The sequence below is a fragment of the Equus przewalskii genome, chromosome 23 (genome assembly GCF_037783145.1).
Source record: "Equus przewalskii isolate Varuska chromosome 23, EquPr2, whole genome shotgun sequence".
In the NCBI taxonomy this organism is placed as follows: Eukaryota; Metazoa; Chordata; class Mammalia; order Perissodactyla; family Equidae; genus Equus; species Equus przewalskii.
Window position 1 is genome coordinate 2,614,757 of NC_091853.1, and position 18,556 is coordinate 2,633,312.

At 45.5% G+C, this 18,556-nt stretch overlaps 1 protein-coding gene across 4 annotated transcripts in view; it reads right to left on the reverse strand.

Annotated features, from left to right (window-relative positions):
• Nucleotides 1-18,556, reverse strand: part of ILDR2 (immunoglobulin like domain containing receptor 2) — a 62,259-nt gene that overhangs the window by 18,970 nt on the left and 24,733 nt on the right. For 2 of the 4 annotated variants that reach the window (XM_070591757.1, XM_070591755.1), the window contains exons 4-6: nucleotides 6,726-6,782; nucleotides 3,844-3,990; nucleotides 2,558-2,734 (exon numbers count right to left, since the gene is read on the reverse strand). In XM_070591757.1, coding sequence (XP_070447858.1) covers nucleotides 2,558-2,734; nucleotides 3,844-3,990; nucleotides 6,726-6,782 — 381 coding nt within the window. The remainder of the gene's footprint in view (nucleotides 1-2,557; nucleotides 2,735-3,843; nucleotides 3,991-6,725; nucleotides 6,783-18,556) is intronic. The other 2 variants (XM_070591759.1, XM_070591758.1) reach the window with 2 other exon arrangements.

An 18,556-nucleotide genomic window follows, 5' to 3' on the forward strand; every position in this document is an offset into this window, starting at 1 on the left:
TTTTCAACTACACAGAGTGTTCAAAAGACTATTGTATACAAAGGCAATCTGAGAAACTGCTGTTGCTAGATGATTACCCTAAAATCAAAGTAGCATATAAATATAAAATAGGCTAAATTTACATCTTTATCAATCAGCATTTCTTAACATTTCTAACATTCTTTAAAGAATAATCTACATGGAATGTTGGCTTAAGCTGCCTTTCTTAAAGGAGAAAGAGCCAAATGCAATTAGTAATTCTGGCCACGGGACCATAAGCACAGAAATGTGCCTGGTGGGGATCATGAAGAATTCTGTCCTGACTCAGCGAGCCAGTTAATGATAACATGGGCCAGACTAGCTGCGGCCGACATTGGTTGTGCATCTTCCCCTTTGTCCTTGCTAACAGAACCCTGATGTTGTTAATTTCCAAGGTGCACAGGTGTTTTGGCCTAAGAGATGAATCTTGACTAGGGCAAGCCAATCTGTTTTAGCTATGGGCATGGGACACAATTTTTGCCAATAAAATTGCAAAGAGAAGTCTGCTGGAAGGGGGAGGCTTCCAGAAAAGTTTTCCTCACTCTTGCAAAAAGCAGCACAAGGAAGAGCACATCTTCTTCTGTCTCTGAATGCATTTAACACCCAGAACTACGGCAGTCATCACGGGATCGTGAGGGGAGCCAGCTGAGGAGGACAGAGGATGTGCTCAGGAGGACAAAACGAAAGATGGAAAGAACCAGGCCCTTCAGTTCACTGATGCCACCTCAGCTGTTCAACCAACTCCAGAACCCCTTACCTTGGGATTTCTTGCTGTGTGAGATAATAAATTTTCCTATTTTTCAAGCCACTTCTAATTGCAGTTGGTTACTATGGCAGGATTGGGGCCAAAATGATTGAACTGCAACAAGCAGGAAGTGGAAAAGCTGAAAACAGGAGAGAGAAAGTATGTGCCATTCTCTGAATAAGAATCATTTTATTATGAGAATCCATTAAATAAAAAGTAAGAGGAAAAGGGCTCTGGTGGGAAGGAAGGAGAAAGAAAGGGGAGGCTGCAAATCAAGTTGAGACAAGTTCCATTAATGTCCCTCTGCCCACTCCATCCTTCGGGGAAATGGACTCTATTGTCTTTCTCTCTCTAATTCCCTGTGTGTCCTTGAGCATTAACTTTTACTTCTCAGCCTGTGACTCATTCCTGGTCTCAGACGTCAGAATTCTACTAATAGTTCCAGGGAGAGAAAAAACACAAAGACCAGTTACTCACTGAGGATCTCCAATCTGTCCACACTCTGGTGTTGATGGCTCATTAAGTGGGATAGATACCCTTCCTGCTGCCCACTGAAGGCAGTCCAGATGCCTCCAGGGCAGAAATGTCTGTTTGACCAACCCTAGTGCCTCTCCACATCTAGGGATTTAAAAATCACCTCCTAAATCTACTACATACACAATTCTAACCTGTACTGCTCTGTAATCCTGTTCAGATGCCTCCAGGAAAGCTACATTTTAATGCCCTCTACCCCTCCATCCCTGTCAATAACCACAAATTCATCAGGCTCTAGGTGGGGCTAATCTCCATCCAAATAAGGTCTCCTTGCCAATTATTTCATTTCTGCCTGTGATATGCTCCACTAGACAACCTGGAGTCATCTCGAAGCCTCCTTTTCCTTCATGCCGCTTCCTCTTTCAAAGCATCTCTCAGATTTACACCCTCATTTCAACTCCCATTGTCTCCATCATAATCCACATGTTCACATGTCCCACCTGAACCACTTCAATCACATCTCAGCTCGAGGTCTCTGACTCCACTCTGTCCCACTTACCACTCGCCTTGTCAGCGTGTCACCTGTCCACTCAGGAATCTGCCTGCAGCAGCCCTCACCTGCTATGGCACTTCTGGAGGGGTTTCAAGGCCCTCCCTAATCTGGCTCCACAATATCCTTCCACTTTCTTGCAGCCAGACAGACAAATTGGACGCCATCAAACATACTTTGTCCTACCAGCTCTGGGCTTCCCATGCTTGCCTTCCTGTGGGAGTGTTAGCACCCCCCTCTCTGCAATCCTTCTCATTCCTCCACCTCAATCTCACCTCTTCCCTGGAGACTCTGTAACCACTCCAGCTCTTTGTCCTTTGAACTCCCCGCACCATACTCTGTAGCATCCAACTGTCCTAATAAAGGTCTATTCTCTCTCCCTGTCTGGGCCATACTGTTTGTTGGACAAACCAGGTCCTACACTTCTTGGTGTTCCTCACAGTGCCTGTTATAGTCCTGAGCATTAGGGAGGGGTGAGATAATATTTATTAACTGAAGGATCAACATTCAAGGGGTACTTTGCCTCTTTTTCTTATCATTTTAGTTATTGAGGAGCCTGGAAAGAAAGCAAGGGGCAGCTATGTCCAGCAGCCCTTGGAAAGCCAGGCATGCACCAGAAGATATCTGATAGAGCTGGAAGGATCCCATATCTGGAATGGAGATAATCATTTTCCAAAGAAGCATCACTGAGCTGATGGTGCTTCTCCGCAAGGAACCAGATTGGAAGCCGGAGAGGAGCACGGGGCAGGACGGTCTGGAACTACATTTACCACTGTGGCTTCCTCCAGTGGAGTCACTTGGTGCCAGGGGAGGTGGATGCGGCTTGTCCATCAGCATGCCAGATGAGGGGGTTCCTCCCAAGGGGACAGAGGGGATGGAGTAAGGGCCGGGGACACCGGAGACAGAGGGAGGGTACCCGGCCTTTGCTGCTTTCCCTGCTTCATACACTGTGGAGGGAGATGAAGAGCAAGAGAGATTATATTGTCCCACCCTCCACAACCCTCACACCAAAATCCTTGAGGATGTGCTTAAGGGAGCTCCTGGATGTGTGCCTGTGTGTGCGTGTATGTGTGTTTCTCCTAAGCCTGAACTGATTCATCAGAACCACCCTCCCCCACTCCCCTGGACTCCTCCAGCTCTGCCAAAAGGCAGCGACATAAGGAATTACAGTGTTTAGTACCTGGCAACTGAGTAATTAAGCGGTGCTGGGAGCTGTCACAGCAGCCTCCTCAGTGACAGCAACAGCCCGCTCTTCACCGCACTGTCTGTAGGCTGCCTCAGCCCCTCTGGAGGAGGCCTCGCAGCAGGGCTGCCCAGGGCTGCTGCCAGGACGGCCCTGAACCTCTTCCAGACAGGCAAAGCCAGCCATGGGCTTGCACACGGTCCTGCTCTGTGATCTCAAAAGCAGGCAAACAACCCGACTCCTCCTGGAAACTGCTTTACTCTGAAGGATACTCAAGATACACATTGTGTCTCTCTCCTTCAAGATGTGTTTGGTCGATGGCAGGGGTGCCAGACTTAATGCCAACGTGGGTTTGGCCAGTAAGGTAAAAGTGTAAATCCCCAAATGAGAACTTTTACATGGTGGACCATTTTGTCATGGGAGTAAATAAAAGTCATCTGTGGCTGGACGGTACCCAAAGGCTACAGTTTGCACACTCTGCTTGTAAAAAGAGGAGTTCTCTGCCTGTGAGAGCCATGACCAGAGAAGGTTTCCTCTAGTTTGAATGCCCAAGGAGAGGGTAAAAGCCTCACCCCACAACCTCACCATCCTGAACCTGCCCTTCCATTCGTCAATGGTGTCAACGAAAATTCCAAATGCAGGGGTGAGACGTGTGGATAAAAAGCATGGAGCGGTGCGTGTGGGTGAGAAGGCAAAGAAGAATGGTCATCTCTGCAAGCCAGGGGCTCCCAGCAGAGGAGAGAATCGAGAACGACCAACTTTTTTGGGTGGAAGGAAAGGAGGTGGAGAGGGACTCAGGGCACACAGCTGTCCGATGGAAAGGTGACACATCTTTTTATCACTGTATGTCTCCCCAGTGGTCACTTTACTCACAGGCCTGAGGGCAGCAGCAGGAATCTGGGCAACATGGGCAGCGGATGTAGCAACAGCAGCTGTGAGGGCAGCACTGGCACCAGCAGATCCCCACCAGGACGAAGAAGAGGAAGATTCCCAGGATCACCAGGCCAACAAACACCCACTCTGGAAGGATGCACAGAGAAACCCATACTCGAGGCGGGCCCCCCCCCCCCCCCCCGCCACCGTCAGGACAGGCCCACTCTCACTGGTGTCTCCCTGTGAGAGGAGTGAGTGGAGGGACCTGGGGAAGAAAGCATCTTGTAACAGGACACAGAGCCCTCGGACTCAGGAGGAACTCAGAGAGAGAGAAGGGGAAACCCTCCTACACTGGGCCACGGAGAGGAGGGAAGGTTACCTGGGTCCTACTGAGCACACATAATGACCAGCACAAAGCGGTGGGGAGCTTCAGGGCCCTCTCCCGGGCAAAGGGTTTACCATATTGATTGTAGTGTCAGAACAAGTATGGGACAAGAGCAGAAAGACTCTTGGCTGGGGATAGGGGCAGTCTTGCTTGCTGAGCTATGAAGCGGTGGGTTCGGAGAATACATATCTTTTGACATATCTTTTGTAGTCACGTTATTCTTATCTATAAAAGCGTAAGTCCTGTGAAAAAGTCCTCTATGTCTCCGTGGTCTAAATTGGAACCTACTTAGGTGGTTCAAGTCCCTTCCGCGTTCATCTGCTCTCCCCGCTGATCGCCCCTGAGACACCCTTTCCTGGACCCAGCATCAGGGCTGCGATCAGAACCCTTTGCTTATGCCTGTACAACAACCCATGGCTGGAGAAAACTAGAGACATAGGCTCAGAGAGGAAACACTCCCCATCCCTCCAGGATGGTTTGGTTTGGTCACACTCGGGCTGACCATGCTAGATAGCCAGGACGCCAGGACCGTGATGACTGGCAAGATGGACACGTGTGTATCTGGCTATGTTTGTTAACTTCCAGTATTTTCACAGCTCTGCCAAATTCTACTTCATTTGCCCATCCAAAAGATGAAGAGAAAAGAAAAATTCCATTTGGCTTAGATAAAAATGACTGTGGCCCTTGAGTGACGTGTCTTTTACGACTTGGCTACAGGACCCAACTTCCCACAGGAGGACTGGGACAGACTGGAGTGAGCCGTGATTTCCTTTAAAAGCCAAGCATTGAAGTGATTCATTTTTATTGAAATCCGTCTACCCCCAGATCCCTTTACAATGAACTTTAAGTACACATTGTTTTCCCTGAGTTTTGGTTATTAAATATTCCTTCCATTAAACAGACATTCAGTTAGAGCTTGAGAATATGCCATTTTTGTTATATAAAGGATTTTGTGAAAATGGTGAAATTATTTGACCTTTGTTTAGAACGGAATTTCCTCAGAGGGAAATTTCCCGAATGTCCCTCCTCACTCATCCATCTGAAATACTTTCAAATTAACCAGATCAGCCTCTCTTTAGTGAGGAAGTGAGGCCTTGTGCCTGGCTGGAATGGTCTGGAAAGCATTCTTACTGAGGACAATAGACAACCGAGGGCGTTGGTCTGGGCCTTAACAATAACATAATAACAAAATGTAGCCTGAGGTAGATGCGAGCTGGGCAGATTACAGGAGCTGGGGGCTTCGTGGCTACAACTTGGGTCAGGCAGTCAAGGGTAAAAGACAGGCAGGTTATCTTGGAGAAACAAAGAATGTTGTCCATGAAAGGATTCTTGTAGTCAAAAGGGAGGAAAATTTAGGCATCCAGGACCAGATATGAAAAACAGTAACTCTTTCTTGGGACTGGGGGATATGACATCTAGTTTGTAGGAATGCAGCATAACATTGTTTTTTGTGTGTGATGAACAAATGTGCACAGATTGACAGAACTCTGGATAACAGAAATCTATTTGTGTCCTTGGGATTAACATCTGTAAGAACAGTGTCTATAGCTGGGTTAGCCAGCTAACAGGAAAGTACCTGGAGAATTCATGGAACAACAATCAGCGAAGCTCAACTATGAAGACTGGATGTTTCCTAAAACTGGAATCAAGTTAAAACCAATGGCCAGGGATATTTTGTATTGCTCTTTTGCTCTCAACTATTAAGGAGCTCCTAACCCTTTGGCAGAAACCCTCCAAAGCAAGACTGGATCATACCCTTTCCTACTCCCTGCGTTGGGATGTGTCCTCTCCGATAGTTCATTCTTGTTTCTCTCTGAGCCTCCTTCCATTATGGACTGTAGGGCTGCATCAAACTGATGTTGGCTGGTCTAGGCTAGTGTGTTCAACTGAAGCTACATAAAAGACAGAGGTGTGCATTTGGGGAAGGTGTCCTTGACATATGGTCCAAGGACTCCAGGGACTTAGGGGGCCCAAGAAGCCCCCAAAATTGTATAGAAAGCAATGTAGGTCTGTAAATGTGTACTTTTTGAGGGAGGAGGGGTGCATAGCTTTTATAAGGTTTGAAGAATGTTTTGAGAAAGTTATAAAAGGCAATTCAGAATAACATGGTTATAAACTAATGAATGGGTAGACATATAACTTAGGGAATACGGAATGCAGATAAATAATGACTCTCTTAAGGATACTTATAGCTATCTGGTGCAGCTGAGATACTGAGATGGGCTTGGAGATTGTCACAGAGTCTGCACGGCTGACGCTGAAGGACTGGGTCCCCATCTCAGCCTATTTTTAGTTATCATTATTCTCTTAGGGCCTAATAACAGCAGAAATACAATTTAAAGGCTTTTGCAATGGGTTTAGTTCATCCTGGAAAAGACCACAGACATATACAGACAAATGTGCAAATAAATTAAAGGAGCAATTAGCGACTAATGCAGAAGCAAGACAGATGGAGTGACAGCAAATTAAGCAAATAAAGGGTTAAACGACTGAATACCTGGCATAATCTCCACAGCAAAACTGGGCAAGAGATCAGCAAGCAGCCCTGTCCTGCCTAGAAGAGGTGGAAGGAAAAGAAGAAGGAAAGAGGTTACTCCAAAGGAAAATAACAGCCTGAAGCCCGGCTACAGTTGGCACCATCCCTACACGGGGCCATTGACCCATGCTGTTTGTGGTAGGAAAGGCTCAACACCGAGGCTGGGCTCAGTCAAGAGAATGAGCTTCTCTGTCAATCTTTGGCAGCCATCTCAGTGAACTCTGCACCTAAACCAGGTGGAAGCAGAAACAGAACTTCCTCTCCAACTATTTATAGGAAAGGATATCTCAGCTCCAAACATGAAAAACTCTGCTAGAGCAGACTGACACACACCATCTCCATTCATTTATACATCCTTCTCCACACATTTTATTGGAAAGTCAAACCCGTCTGTATCCAAACGTTAAACCTACATTTTCATACATCCATACACAGTCCTATGTCCATATGAAAACAAAAGTACATATTTGGTTTTAACTCAGAATTATCTCACTACATGATTCTATTTATAGCCTAAAGATATTTCAATGATTAAAATTTTCAAAGGCAAGGAAAGATAAAGCTAGATGAGTTACATGCTCTTCTACACTCCTTCTGTCTTCAGAAACACTCTGTACATATGTATATGGTCTGGCTCTTCCATATGGCACCACAGCTGGCACTGTACGGACCCAAGTGCCTTCTGTGTGATATGGCATAGAAGCTTAAGGGCTCGTGTCAGAACAGTTACCCCAGAGGGCTCTGGAAGGCAAAGAGCTGTGCAGGAAACAAGACACTGGAAGATGTCAGGGGGGAGGTTAGTCCTTTTAGAAACTAGCCTGATTTATAGAAAGAAGTGCTGAACACTTTCACCATGTTCTCCTATCAAGGTAAATGTACAGGCCCTGATACGACTTCTGCCCCTGTCCCAGCTAGCTCTTGCACTGAACCCTTGCTAATAAACAAGGTGCACTAGGAAATGACTAGCAAACTGTTCTCCTTTCAGACTTGTGATGGCAGAAGGTCACTGTGGTGCCTAAGCATGCCACTGAACTTACTTCATTCATGTGCATGCCCTATGCCTCTAGGACAGTTCTCTCCAATAGAGACACAATGTGAATGACAGGTAACTGTAGCTTTTCTAGTAACCACATTAAAAGAGTAAAAGAAATAAAATGAAATTAATATTTTTTCTCATACTGATGTAGCCAAAATGTTAACATTTCGAAGGCTCAGTAGCCACATGTCGCTCTTGGACAGCACAGCTCTGGGGTCTGTTTCATGTATATGGACTTGGCTCGTTTAGAAAACAGCTTTTCCTGTTGAAGTTTGTTGAGGTGCATTAGAGAAAAAGTTACCCATGTGTGTGGTTTATATTTGGAGTCTAAAGGTCATGGTTGGTCAGTGGTCCTCTCCTCTGTCAAACCACCCCAGAGAAAAGGAGCTCTGACAAAGGTCAAGAAGAAGGAGTTCCTCCAGGACATGTGGGGAGGATGCTATAGCAAGGGCAAGGTGTTAGGGACTCAGTAAAAGAGATCTTTGCTCACTTTACGTTTTCTCAGCTCACCTAAACTATACAAAACCAATGTAGTAAAATGTGTCCTGGGCATGTGTCCTCCATGGGTAATGGTCCCACATTTGAAAAGTTAATGGGGACCAGAGTGCATTAAGGGAAAGGAAGCATGTAGCGGGTGACTTAGGCTAGCTCTGTTTTAGGTTTTGGCAAGAAGGCTTTCCTTCTTTCTTTCTTCTGTCTTGTGTGGCTTACATGATAAGAATGGTCTGCTGCTCGCAGGGTCTCTTGGAAGGACAAGTGGGAGCCAAGTGGGGCACTGGAAAAAGGCATCCTGAAGGAGACTTCTCAGGCTACCTTTGGCTTAAGCCTTCACGAAAGGCTAAGGCCTTAGCCTCTATAGGCTCTAGCCTCGGGGGCTCACACATGGACTGGTCCAGTTCCCTAGGGTGGGAGATCAGACAGGGATTTGGGAGCAAAGTCTGAGCAAGTGATTATGAGCATGCATTGGACTCATCTGGAGTGTTCTCTGTACAAATATCTCTTGGAAATTCAACAAGGCAACAGACAGCTGGTCAAGGATTTGGGAATTTGGGATCTTGGACATCTCTTAAAGACATAATTAATATTAATTGCTAGCCAATAGCCAATGATAAAGAAGTCAGTACACAGTGTTTTGAACATGCCAGTTGTTAGATACTTACTTAATGGTGTTTTTTTTTTTTTTTAATCTGGACAATTAGCACTTCTAAGTATATCCCTTATGGTATCTAGTAAAACGAGATGCTTTTCTTGAATTTACTATTTTTCAATCCTATCAGTGTTTTAAAATCTCTAGATGTGCTATAGCCCAAGTCATTAATTACATTCATAATAGAAATGTTATTGATGATAAGCTACCAATTTGTATACTCTCACAGGAAATTACTATGTGGTAATTATTAATTATAAAAAATCCATACACTCAAGGAGGATATGACACTCATGTGTATTCTATAGAGCATGTCACATTGGAGAAAGCAGTGGCTGGGGGTCAGGATACTAAGGGCAGCTTTGCCATTAGTTTACTTGGTGACTGCTACAGGCAAATTGCCTCGTCTTTCTAGGTCTCAATTTTCTCATTAGTCAAATGAAGTGGTTGAATGAAGTGGTCTATAAATAGGGAGACCATATATCTTGGTTTGTCTGGGACAGTCCTGCTTTATGCCTGTTGTCCTGGTGTAATTATTAATAGCATCCCTTTTTACTTTCAAAGTGTCCCAGTTTGGACAATTAATTTTACGGTCACCCTATCTATAACATTTTTAGTTCTCATAGCTGATACTCAGTGATGTGAGTTGCAAACTGAGTTCTTTGTTTTTAGGGACCAGCAGGTAATGCAATATATGCAGCTGGCCAAACGTAATACATCAGGGGGCTCTGGGGGTGTGGCCAACGGCAGGTTATGGGTCTATAGGGGCGGCTGCTACTCACCCCAAGCCAACTGCTGCCCTACAGGGAATGTGTGTTCAGGGTTGCAGCTCTTCTGATTTTTCAAGATTAGCCAGACTCCAGATTTTTACATAAAATATCCTGATTTTCTAATGTTGGCAACTGATTCACAGATTTTTAAAAAACACTGGAAAGCCATACAAAATGTGTTTTGGGGCTGTATGGAGTCCAGAGATCACACGCTTGCAACCACTGAGGGGTAGATACAGATATAGTTATGAGCAGGTGAAACACAAAAGCTGGATTTCCCCGCAGGCTGTTTAGGTTATCTTGATGGTTCTGGCATTGCTTCTGCAGAATATTAGTTAATATAAGCTCTAGGCATCTATGAGCAAATTAAAATCTGAAAGAAACAGTATTACACACCAAATTGTTAGCTCTTCTTATTTCTAGGGAGCTGGAATGGGCCTCATGGAAGAACAATGAAAGGGCTTTCATTTTTCAGATTTTTTTTTTTTATGTTTGTAATTGAAAAAATTAAAATAAGGATAGAGTGGTATCAAAAATATGGACAGGAAATTCACAAAGCTTGTCACTCCAACAGAAAGACATACATCAAGCTTCTCATTCTTCCTGAAGCACCAGCCAGTAGCTCAGGCTTCAGAAGAAGGTGAAGCCCTCCCACAACGCAGGATGTGGTGACAGACTCTTGCAGTAAGGTGGCTGAAACTGACTGTCTTCAGAATTCAGAACACTGCAGGAGTTTTGGGGTAGCAGACAATACCACTGTACCATGTCAACAGTAGAGAGAGTACAAAGCTCTGTGGCTTTTGCACCACGACTTATATTTTATTGGTGCTAAAGGCATTTTAAAAAGTGGATTTATGCTGGAATCCTAATATTTCTGAAAATCATTTTGCTTCCAGCTTCCTGCCTAACAATTCCCTAAAAATGCTGTTGCCAGCTAGAAATGCTCCATCTTTTTTTCCTATTCTATTTTGTCACATCCACCACAGGTCTGATCTTAGAGAGTCTAAACAAGGGCAGTAAAGACATTCCAGATTTCAGCAGCACTTTACCCACACTTGTGAATCACTGTCATTCTTCCAGGATTCAGTTTAAGAGTGGCAATTACAAGTCACTTTAATGAAAGAAAAAGATGGAAAACAGCCCCTGCAAATAGAAGGCCACATTTACTCTTTTCAAACCACAGCTCAAACTATCAGTAGAAAATACCATTTTCATGTAAGCACTCAAACAGTTTTCCCCAAACCTTGCAGAATCTGTTACTTTTAAGAAATTTCCACATGAATAGACCAAACGAATCAAGCATGCTAATAGTTTGTACATGCACATACAGTGCCAATTTCATACCATACCCTCACCACTTCACAGCCAAAAGCATTCACATACTTCGGGTTGAATGATCAGGCAGAAACATGCACTGTGAATAAAACAACTTACAGATCTTACCTTACCCAATTGCAGCTGTTTTCTGCCACTGACACCTTGAAGTTATCCCCAGGTGAACTCTGTGCATGTTCTTGAGAGCCAGCTCACTTCTGGAATGGCTCCAGGCCACTCATTCACCATTCACTCATTCATTCAATCAACAAAGAAATGTGTACTGTGCCAGGTGGAGACACAGAGAGAAACGAGACAGTCTAGCCTACGCAGCCTGTCCACCATTGTGAGTACAAGAACTCAGTTTTAGGTGTCTGCTTCCGTGTCACAAGACTGACAAAGGTCAAAGGACTGTCTTCCTGGGAAAGCCAAGGTTTTCAGCAGCCTCTCTGCATTTTTGACATCAGGTTCCACCTAGGCCTGAGGCCTTTCCCCAGAGACACAGCCCTTGCCTGGTTTCCCATTTCTCTTCCACTCACCGATTACCTTTGCACACTTCACAGCAGACCTCGTCTTAGTGACATTTCCACAAGGTTCTGATACTCTTTTCTTGGTGGGCCAGGCCCCTCAAGGCAGGATTTACTTACCTTCTTTACTTAGATAACCAGCTAATCCACTTCTCTGTCTCCTGCTTTGTTCAAATCCTTGCCACACACAGTCTAGGAGACTGAACCGTTCTCCCAGAGCCCTGTAAGCGTGCTGCTCCTCCTCCACGCTCCCCAGGGCCACCGCACACCCCTTCGTTAGAGCACGTCTCTCAGCTGCAACGACTCCCTTCCATGTGCCTCCACCAGCAGGACGGGGACCCCTCCAGGGCAGGGACTCTGCTCTATGCTTGGCACCCCCAGCAGCTCACCATGAGGAGGCACCTCACCCCTCAGGATCTTGAAGTGTTTCCAGTAGCAAATCCCCATTGTTGGGGGTATGCTGGGCTTCTGGCCGGTCTTCTGACTCCCTGCTCATGACAGTGCTTTTTATCCACCCCAGATGGAAATAGGCTCTTAATAAGAATACAAAGGAACCATTCATTCATTCAGCACTATTCTACGTACTGGAGAATGTTTAGCACCCCTGGACTCAGGGCTTAATGCCAGAAGCATCCTCTAGTCATTGGAATATCCCAAATGCCATCTTACCATCTAGGGGGATTACAGCACCACCCCACCTCACACCCCACGAGTTACACACTACCTCGCTACGGCATTTTTAAGGCAGTCATTACAGAGAGATACAATATGCACACAAATTTTAGCCAAAAAAGTGTTTTTGTCTCTACTCTTAAAATTTAAATCCAAGCTCTGATTATTAGTCCAGGCCTTTACAGCGCAATGGGAGGCACAGAAGTTCTGGATTTAGGGTAAACTTGTTTTCGGATCCTAGATCTGCTGCTCAATTACTTGATGACACAGATAGGTTATTTAATGCATTGGAATTTATGAAAAGGAGGGAAAACAATACTGCCTCCGTTCTTATGATGTCACCACTGCTGGCAGCACAGTTGCCTCAGTCATTTCTTCGAACTTATTAACCTGGAGCCGTCCTTGGGTTTGCCAATATGCTATACAAAGGAACCTTTGTTCAGGACGATCTAGAATGCTTTTCTTCCCCAGCTCCTTGCCGTCCCCTTCTTCTCCCTTCTGTTTAATGCACATCTGGGCTTCATCCTACTTCCAAGCTTTCCTAAGATGCCCTAGATCCATTTTTCAGGGATATACTATTTCCACTCCCTGTTTTCTCAGCACCTAACCCTTCAAAATGCTTCTCTCCTAAGTCTCTGAGGAGAGCAGATGCCTTTCCCTGGCTCTCTTAAGTGTAAAGTTGTTTCTATGGCTATTTGGAATCCCAAATAGATTGGAAATTTCCCAAGGGCACACACATCCCTGTTCTTATTCCATATTCCCATGGCAACCATGCACTCAATAAATATAGTTTATGATTATCCATCACAAATGTGGATATAGCCTCCCTTTCTTTTATATATATTTATGAACTATGTATTTAAGCATTTCATGTATGTATTTTTTTCTTTTCATGTCTTTTACATTTTAGTTCACTTTAAATTATAGTGAATAATTCGACAGTGAATTCTCTCCATAAAATGACAAGTATTAGACCATCTGCAACGTACTGTTAATAAAGCTTCAGGCTTTTGGGCAGTGATTATAAGCTCGGCCTAAGGCACTGACTTCTTCTATTCACAGAGAATTCTAGAATCAGATTTTATAGTTAGAAGGGACCTCAGAGTTCATCTAATCCATAACCCACTCCACGTTTTCAGGCTCCTGAGGCTCAGAGAGGTTTAGAATTTTACCCAAAGTCACACAGCCGAATAATAATCAAACCAGGAGAACCTGGGTCTACTCACCCCTATTCCAGTATTTTTTCCTAATATCTCACGCCCACCCTCAAGCTTTGCTTATCCTTAATTTAGAAATGTGCAGCAAGTGCTTTCTAGTCTCCCAGTATTTGCAGTGAGCAATGCTGAAATGTGTGTTTCTAACATTATTGCTCTACTTACATTAATTAAAGTATAATTTTTGGATGAAGGTTGTTGAGATGGTTAAAAATTTCAGCACCTTTTAAAGTTGCGACCAGAAAACGATTACTGAATACATAATAACACAGTATGAGCTAATTAAAAGGCACTCATCATGCTGCTACAAACTAATACACAACAATAAAAATGATTGCAAAGTTCTCTGCCTTTGCTAAGTGCTATAGTGGTCCCTCTGCCCCAGAGGGGGAACAGGTGCAAAGTATTACTAGGACTATAACATGCTCAACCTGGCCTGAGATGAAATGCAGAGGGCAGCTCGATTTGACTCCAAAATGCTGTGGAGCGGGTGGGATTTAAGGCAAGGAGGAAGTTGAGTTACTTGGCGCCCAGTGTGATTTCCTGAGCTCACTGTGCTCGGTCCATCAGACTAGCACGGGCACCGTAGATACAAAGAGACCAAGAATGGTACTTCCCTTAACCAAAAAAAGCCCTGGTGGTCTGAGGCAGACACGGAGGGACACACAGCTTGGCAGGTCTTGGATTGTGGCAGTTCCTGCCCTTTCCTCCGCAGCCAGCCCCGTCTCAGCGTGAGGGGCTTCCACCATGGTGCATTTCCCAGAGCAAAGTCGGAGGCACTGCCCCCGTGTGAACGCGAACCTGCACACTTGAATAGCGGCAGCTGGCTTTGGAGAAAAATGAGATGACTGTCTCCTGACCCGCTTTCAAGGGTTCCCATTCTTTCTTTCCAAGGCTGAGCCGATTTCTCGGCGACACCCACTCTCCCGCGGGCCCCAGTGCCTCCCCTCTGCGGGCCACGTCCCCTCCCTCCCGTGCACAGGCTTCGCATTTTTGCCGCCACCCGGGTCCACCGACTACAATGAAGCTGGCGGGCTGACCCAGCAGCTCGGGCTCCCGCCCGGTAACCACGGCAACCGCGGGCTTCAGGAATGCGCACTAATTGAAGGCCGAGCTTCCTCCCACAGTGATGAGCAACAAGTGAAGCAAAAATAGTGAGGCGGGACAAAGGCTGCGAGGGAGAGGGCGGGGGAAGCGAGAGCAGTCACTGGCCTGAGTGGCTGGGGATTAGGGAAGGGCAAACAGCGCCTGCAGGACCTCCTTTGTTCTCCTAACCACCCAAGGCAGTGAAGAGCCTAAACGGACGCCCTTTACCCTTGAGAAATCTTAGCGCAGAATTTTCAGTGAACGACTATTACAGCCAACCACCGTGTCTTTGCTGGGCCCCTTTGCTTGGTTCTAGTAAACGAACGGAGATGGGCGCATCCCTCAGTCGCCATGAATGAAACGCCAGCGAGCAGCAGGGGTTCAGCAGGTGACGGTGAGCCGACACTAATTTGCCCCCAGCTCCTCTGGATCTTCTGTTCTCTTCGATCAAAAGGAGAACCTTCCAGGTGGTCATCTCTAAAGATGGGGTGGCCAGGATACTAGTTTGCCTGGACAGTTCCAGTCTATGCCGCTGTCTTGACATAAATTATTAAAAGCCACCTCTTTTCACTCTCAAGAGTATGGTAGTTTGGACGATAAATGATAAAATCTCTCTACCTGAAGTCTTTCCAGGCCCATCCAGATCCTAATCCAAATCTCAGGCGTTTCCCCAAACCCCTCCAGACTTCAGGGAATGGCCAGTGTGACCTAAGCCTTGTATTCAGGTTAGGTAGTAAACATCCTGTAATTAACTAAAGGCTGTCCTTTGAGAAATGGGAGCTTCCAACAGCAACCAAAGATAGCATGCTGGGACAGAATGTTCTGGAATCTCCTAGCAGGAAGATTCCCACAGGGCTGATTAGGGTCTCAACTGGCAAGGCACTGTACAGATGTCATTGAGAAAACATGAATCTATTAGTAATAGGATTGCCAATTCACAGATGGCTCATTAAAGCCTCTGCCTATGGAATGGGCTCAAGAAAAACAGGCTCTCTAACAGGAGTCCCAGGACGCACAGTTTCCTAAAGAGGGTTCCCTCAGATTAGGGATGACACACTGGTAATGAGCTGTGGGGAATGGGAAGGGTTGGGAGAAGGGAACTCATGTTTACTGAGTTCTATTACGTGCCATTTAATCTTCACAATAGGTCTTCCATGTAACTTTTCTCACCCCTCCTCTATTTTTATAGATAAGGAAACCGAGGCTCATTAATATTGATTTGTCCAAGGTCATATGAGTCCAGAGATGTCTGACCCCAAATATCATGCTCTTCACAGTGGACTGTATCCAGTATCCAGATTGACCTTGGCACTATTGCCATTTGGGGCCAGATAATTCTCTGTCGGGTGTAGGGGCTGTCCTGTGCATGGCAAGATGTTTAGCAGCCCCCATGGCCTCTGCCCACTAGATACCAGAGCACTCCACAAGTTGTGACAACCAAAAATGTCTCCAGACATTGCCAAATGTCTCCAGGGGGGCAAAATAGCCCCCTCTTGAGAATCAATAGCCTTGATACTTAATATCAAATACAGTTTTTAACTTTTCTTGTATTGTTCTCTAATTGCTTCAGAAACACAATATTTATCTTTACAAAAGGACGGTAATTTTTATAGGGACAAGACAGTATCATTTATTTATTGTGTATCTTCACTCTGCTAAGGACATAGTGTGCAAAAAAGACTAAATTTAAATCAATTTAAATATAAACCATACTTGAGGCACAACTGACTGCATTCCAGGTGCCTATCAAAGAGCAAGGTTGCGATGGCAGCGGAGAGGTCTACAGTCCACAAGAGGCCTCCTGCAGCGTAAAAGGCATCATCCCAGGTCTTTGGAGCAACCGCAAGTGCCACCCCACGCCTCATCTGGTAGAATGCTTGTTACTGACAGTCATTAACAGGAACCAGATTCTAGCTGATGCCTGGCTAACTTTGCTGGCTCTTCTCCTCCATCCCTTCAACACATTTTTCTGGTTCTTCTCAAAACCAAGACCCACAGAGGCATCTAGATACGCTCAGGGCAGAGCAGGCCAGGACTAGGAGAGAGGGCTGGGAGAAAAGGCAGTGAGGCTGAGGCCTGAAAAGCTCACTCCTCATTAATTTTCCCTCCTTTCATGGGAGCTGGTGTGGTTATCTCAGCTCTTGTGGAAATCGGAAGGCACAGGTGTCTACTCAAGATAGAAAGGACGGTTCCGCCCTCCTGGAGGAATCAACTCCATTTGAAGTCTTTCACGTGGGGCCAAGATACCTGAAGTGTAATCGAGTCTACAAGTGAAAATGTGGGCACAGCCCAAATCAGAAGATGTTCCAAAGGAGTAACCCCCAGATTTATGGCTAGAGTGTGGCTCTGTAATTAATTCCTTCTCTCCCTCTGCCAGGAATAAACTTTCTTCTTCTCCCCCAATTCTTTTTCCCTCTTCTTCTGTTTGTAAATCTTCGAGAGAAACAGCAGCAGCCACTCTCAGAGATCAAAGTTTTAGCAGGCAACAAAGACCTCCAAGGAGGCTGTTGCCATGGGAACTCTGGAGCTGAAGCCCTTTTAATCGGCAAATCTCCTTGGTTAGCAGCACCGGGTTGGGGCAGGCAACGAGGAAGAGAAGGGGGAGGGGCAGTCTTGGCAACAAGTAGCCTCTCTAAACAGCCAGAACTAATGGCTTGGGGGTGGGGGTGCCACGAGACTCACACTGAGGCAGCACTGACAGGGTGAGTGCTAGAGCATTTCTGCACAGCCTTAGAAACAGACTCCCGTCAAAAATCCCTGAAGTCAATGCAAGTTCTGAGATGCCCCCTCCCAAGAATTCCCTGATTTCTTATGATGTTCTCTTTTTTTTTTGAGGAAGATTAGCCCTGAGTTAACTACTGCCAATCCTCCTCTTTTTTTGCTGAGGAAGCCTGGCCCTGAGCTAACATCCATGCCCATCTTCCTCTACTTTATATGTGGGACACCTGCCACAGCATGGCGTGCCAAGCGGTGCCATGTCCACACCTCGGATCTGAACCGGTGAACCCTGGGCCTCCGAGAATCGGAACGTGCGAAGTTAACCACTGCGCCACTGGGCCGGCCCCCTCTTATGATGTTCTTAATGCCTTTTTAATACTAATGGGCAGAAAGGTTTATTTTAGACCAGAATAACAACTCCAGGCACAGTATTGTGAACAACCTGATTCAAAAAAATTCAAGTATGCCTGTTCCTCCATCCCTTGTCTAGGTAATATGTGCTGTACTTCTGGGTAAGTCACAGGAGGAGACGGAAAGAAAAACAGAAAGATGACAGGATAACAAAGGTAATTCTGCGGCATTACCTTCATAGAGAAGAATCAATCCCAACTTAGTGCCTACTCACAAGGACCTGCTGGGAGCAAACCTATTTCTGGCCTCCAAGAACAGCATTGCACTTGGTCTATAAGGCAGCAGAAACTGATGAATTCCACAAAATACGAACAGTGTCAGTTTCTGCCTGCCTGGCATTCTTGTCTTCTTCATTTGGAAACAACTGCCCAATTCCCCTTTAGGAAGCTACTCCTTTTCCCTTTTCCCTTCAATTCATGTGGTTCACTTGGGGCTGGTGGGATACTACATTCCTGTCCCAAAGCACAGCCCACCTCCAACAATAGGACTTTTGCTGAAACTATGAAGAAAGGCACTTTATCCTCCTGAGATGGAAGGTGTTTAAGACCATGGAAGCCTGGGCCTGCTGGGGGCCATCTCTGCCCCAAGTGGAGAGAGGCTGCCTGAGAATGAAGTTAACACAGAGAAGACAGAGATCTTTAACATATGAGCTGAACACTGGGCCTCAGCCATGCTGGAAGCTAAGATACCCCTGGACTGATGGGTTACCTAAGCCAAAATTTCCCTAAGCCAGCTTGAGTGTCCATCCTTGCAATCAAGAGTTCTGAAGAATACAACAGTTAGCTCCAGATGGTGAGATTTTAGGAGATATTTTCTTCTGTTGTACTTCTCATTTTGCTTTAAATTTTTACAATAAACATGAACCATTTTTTTCTAAAACAGAAACAATATTAAAAC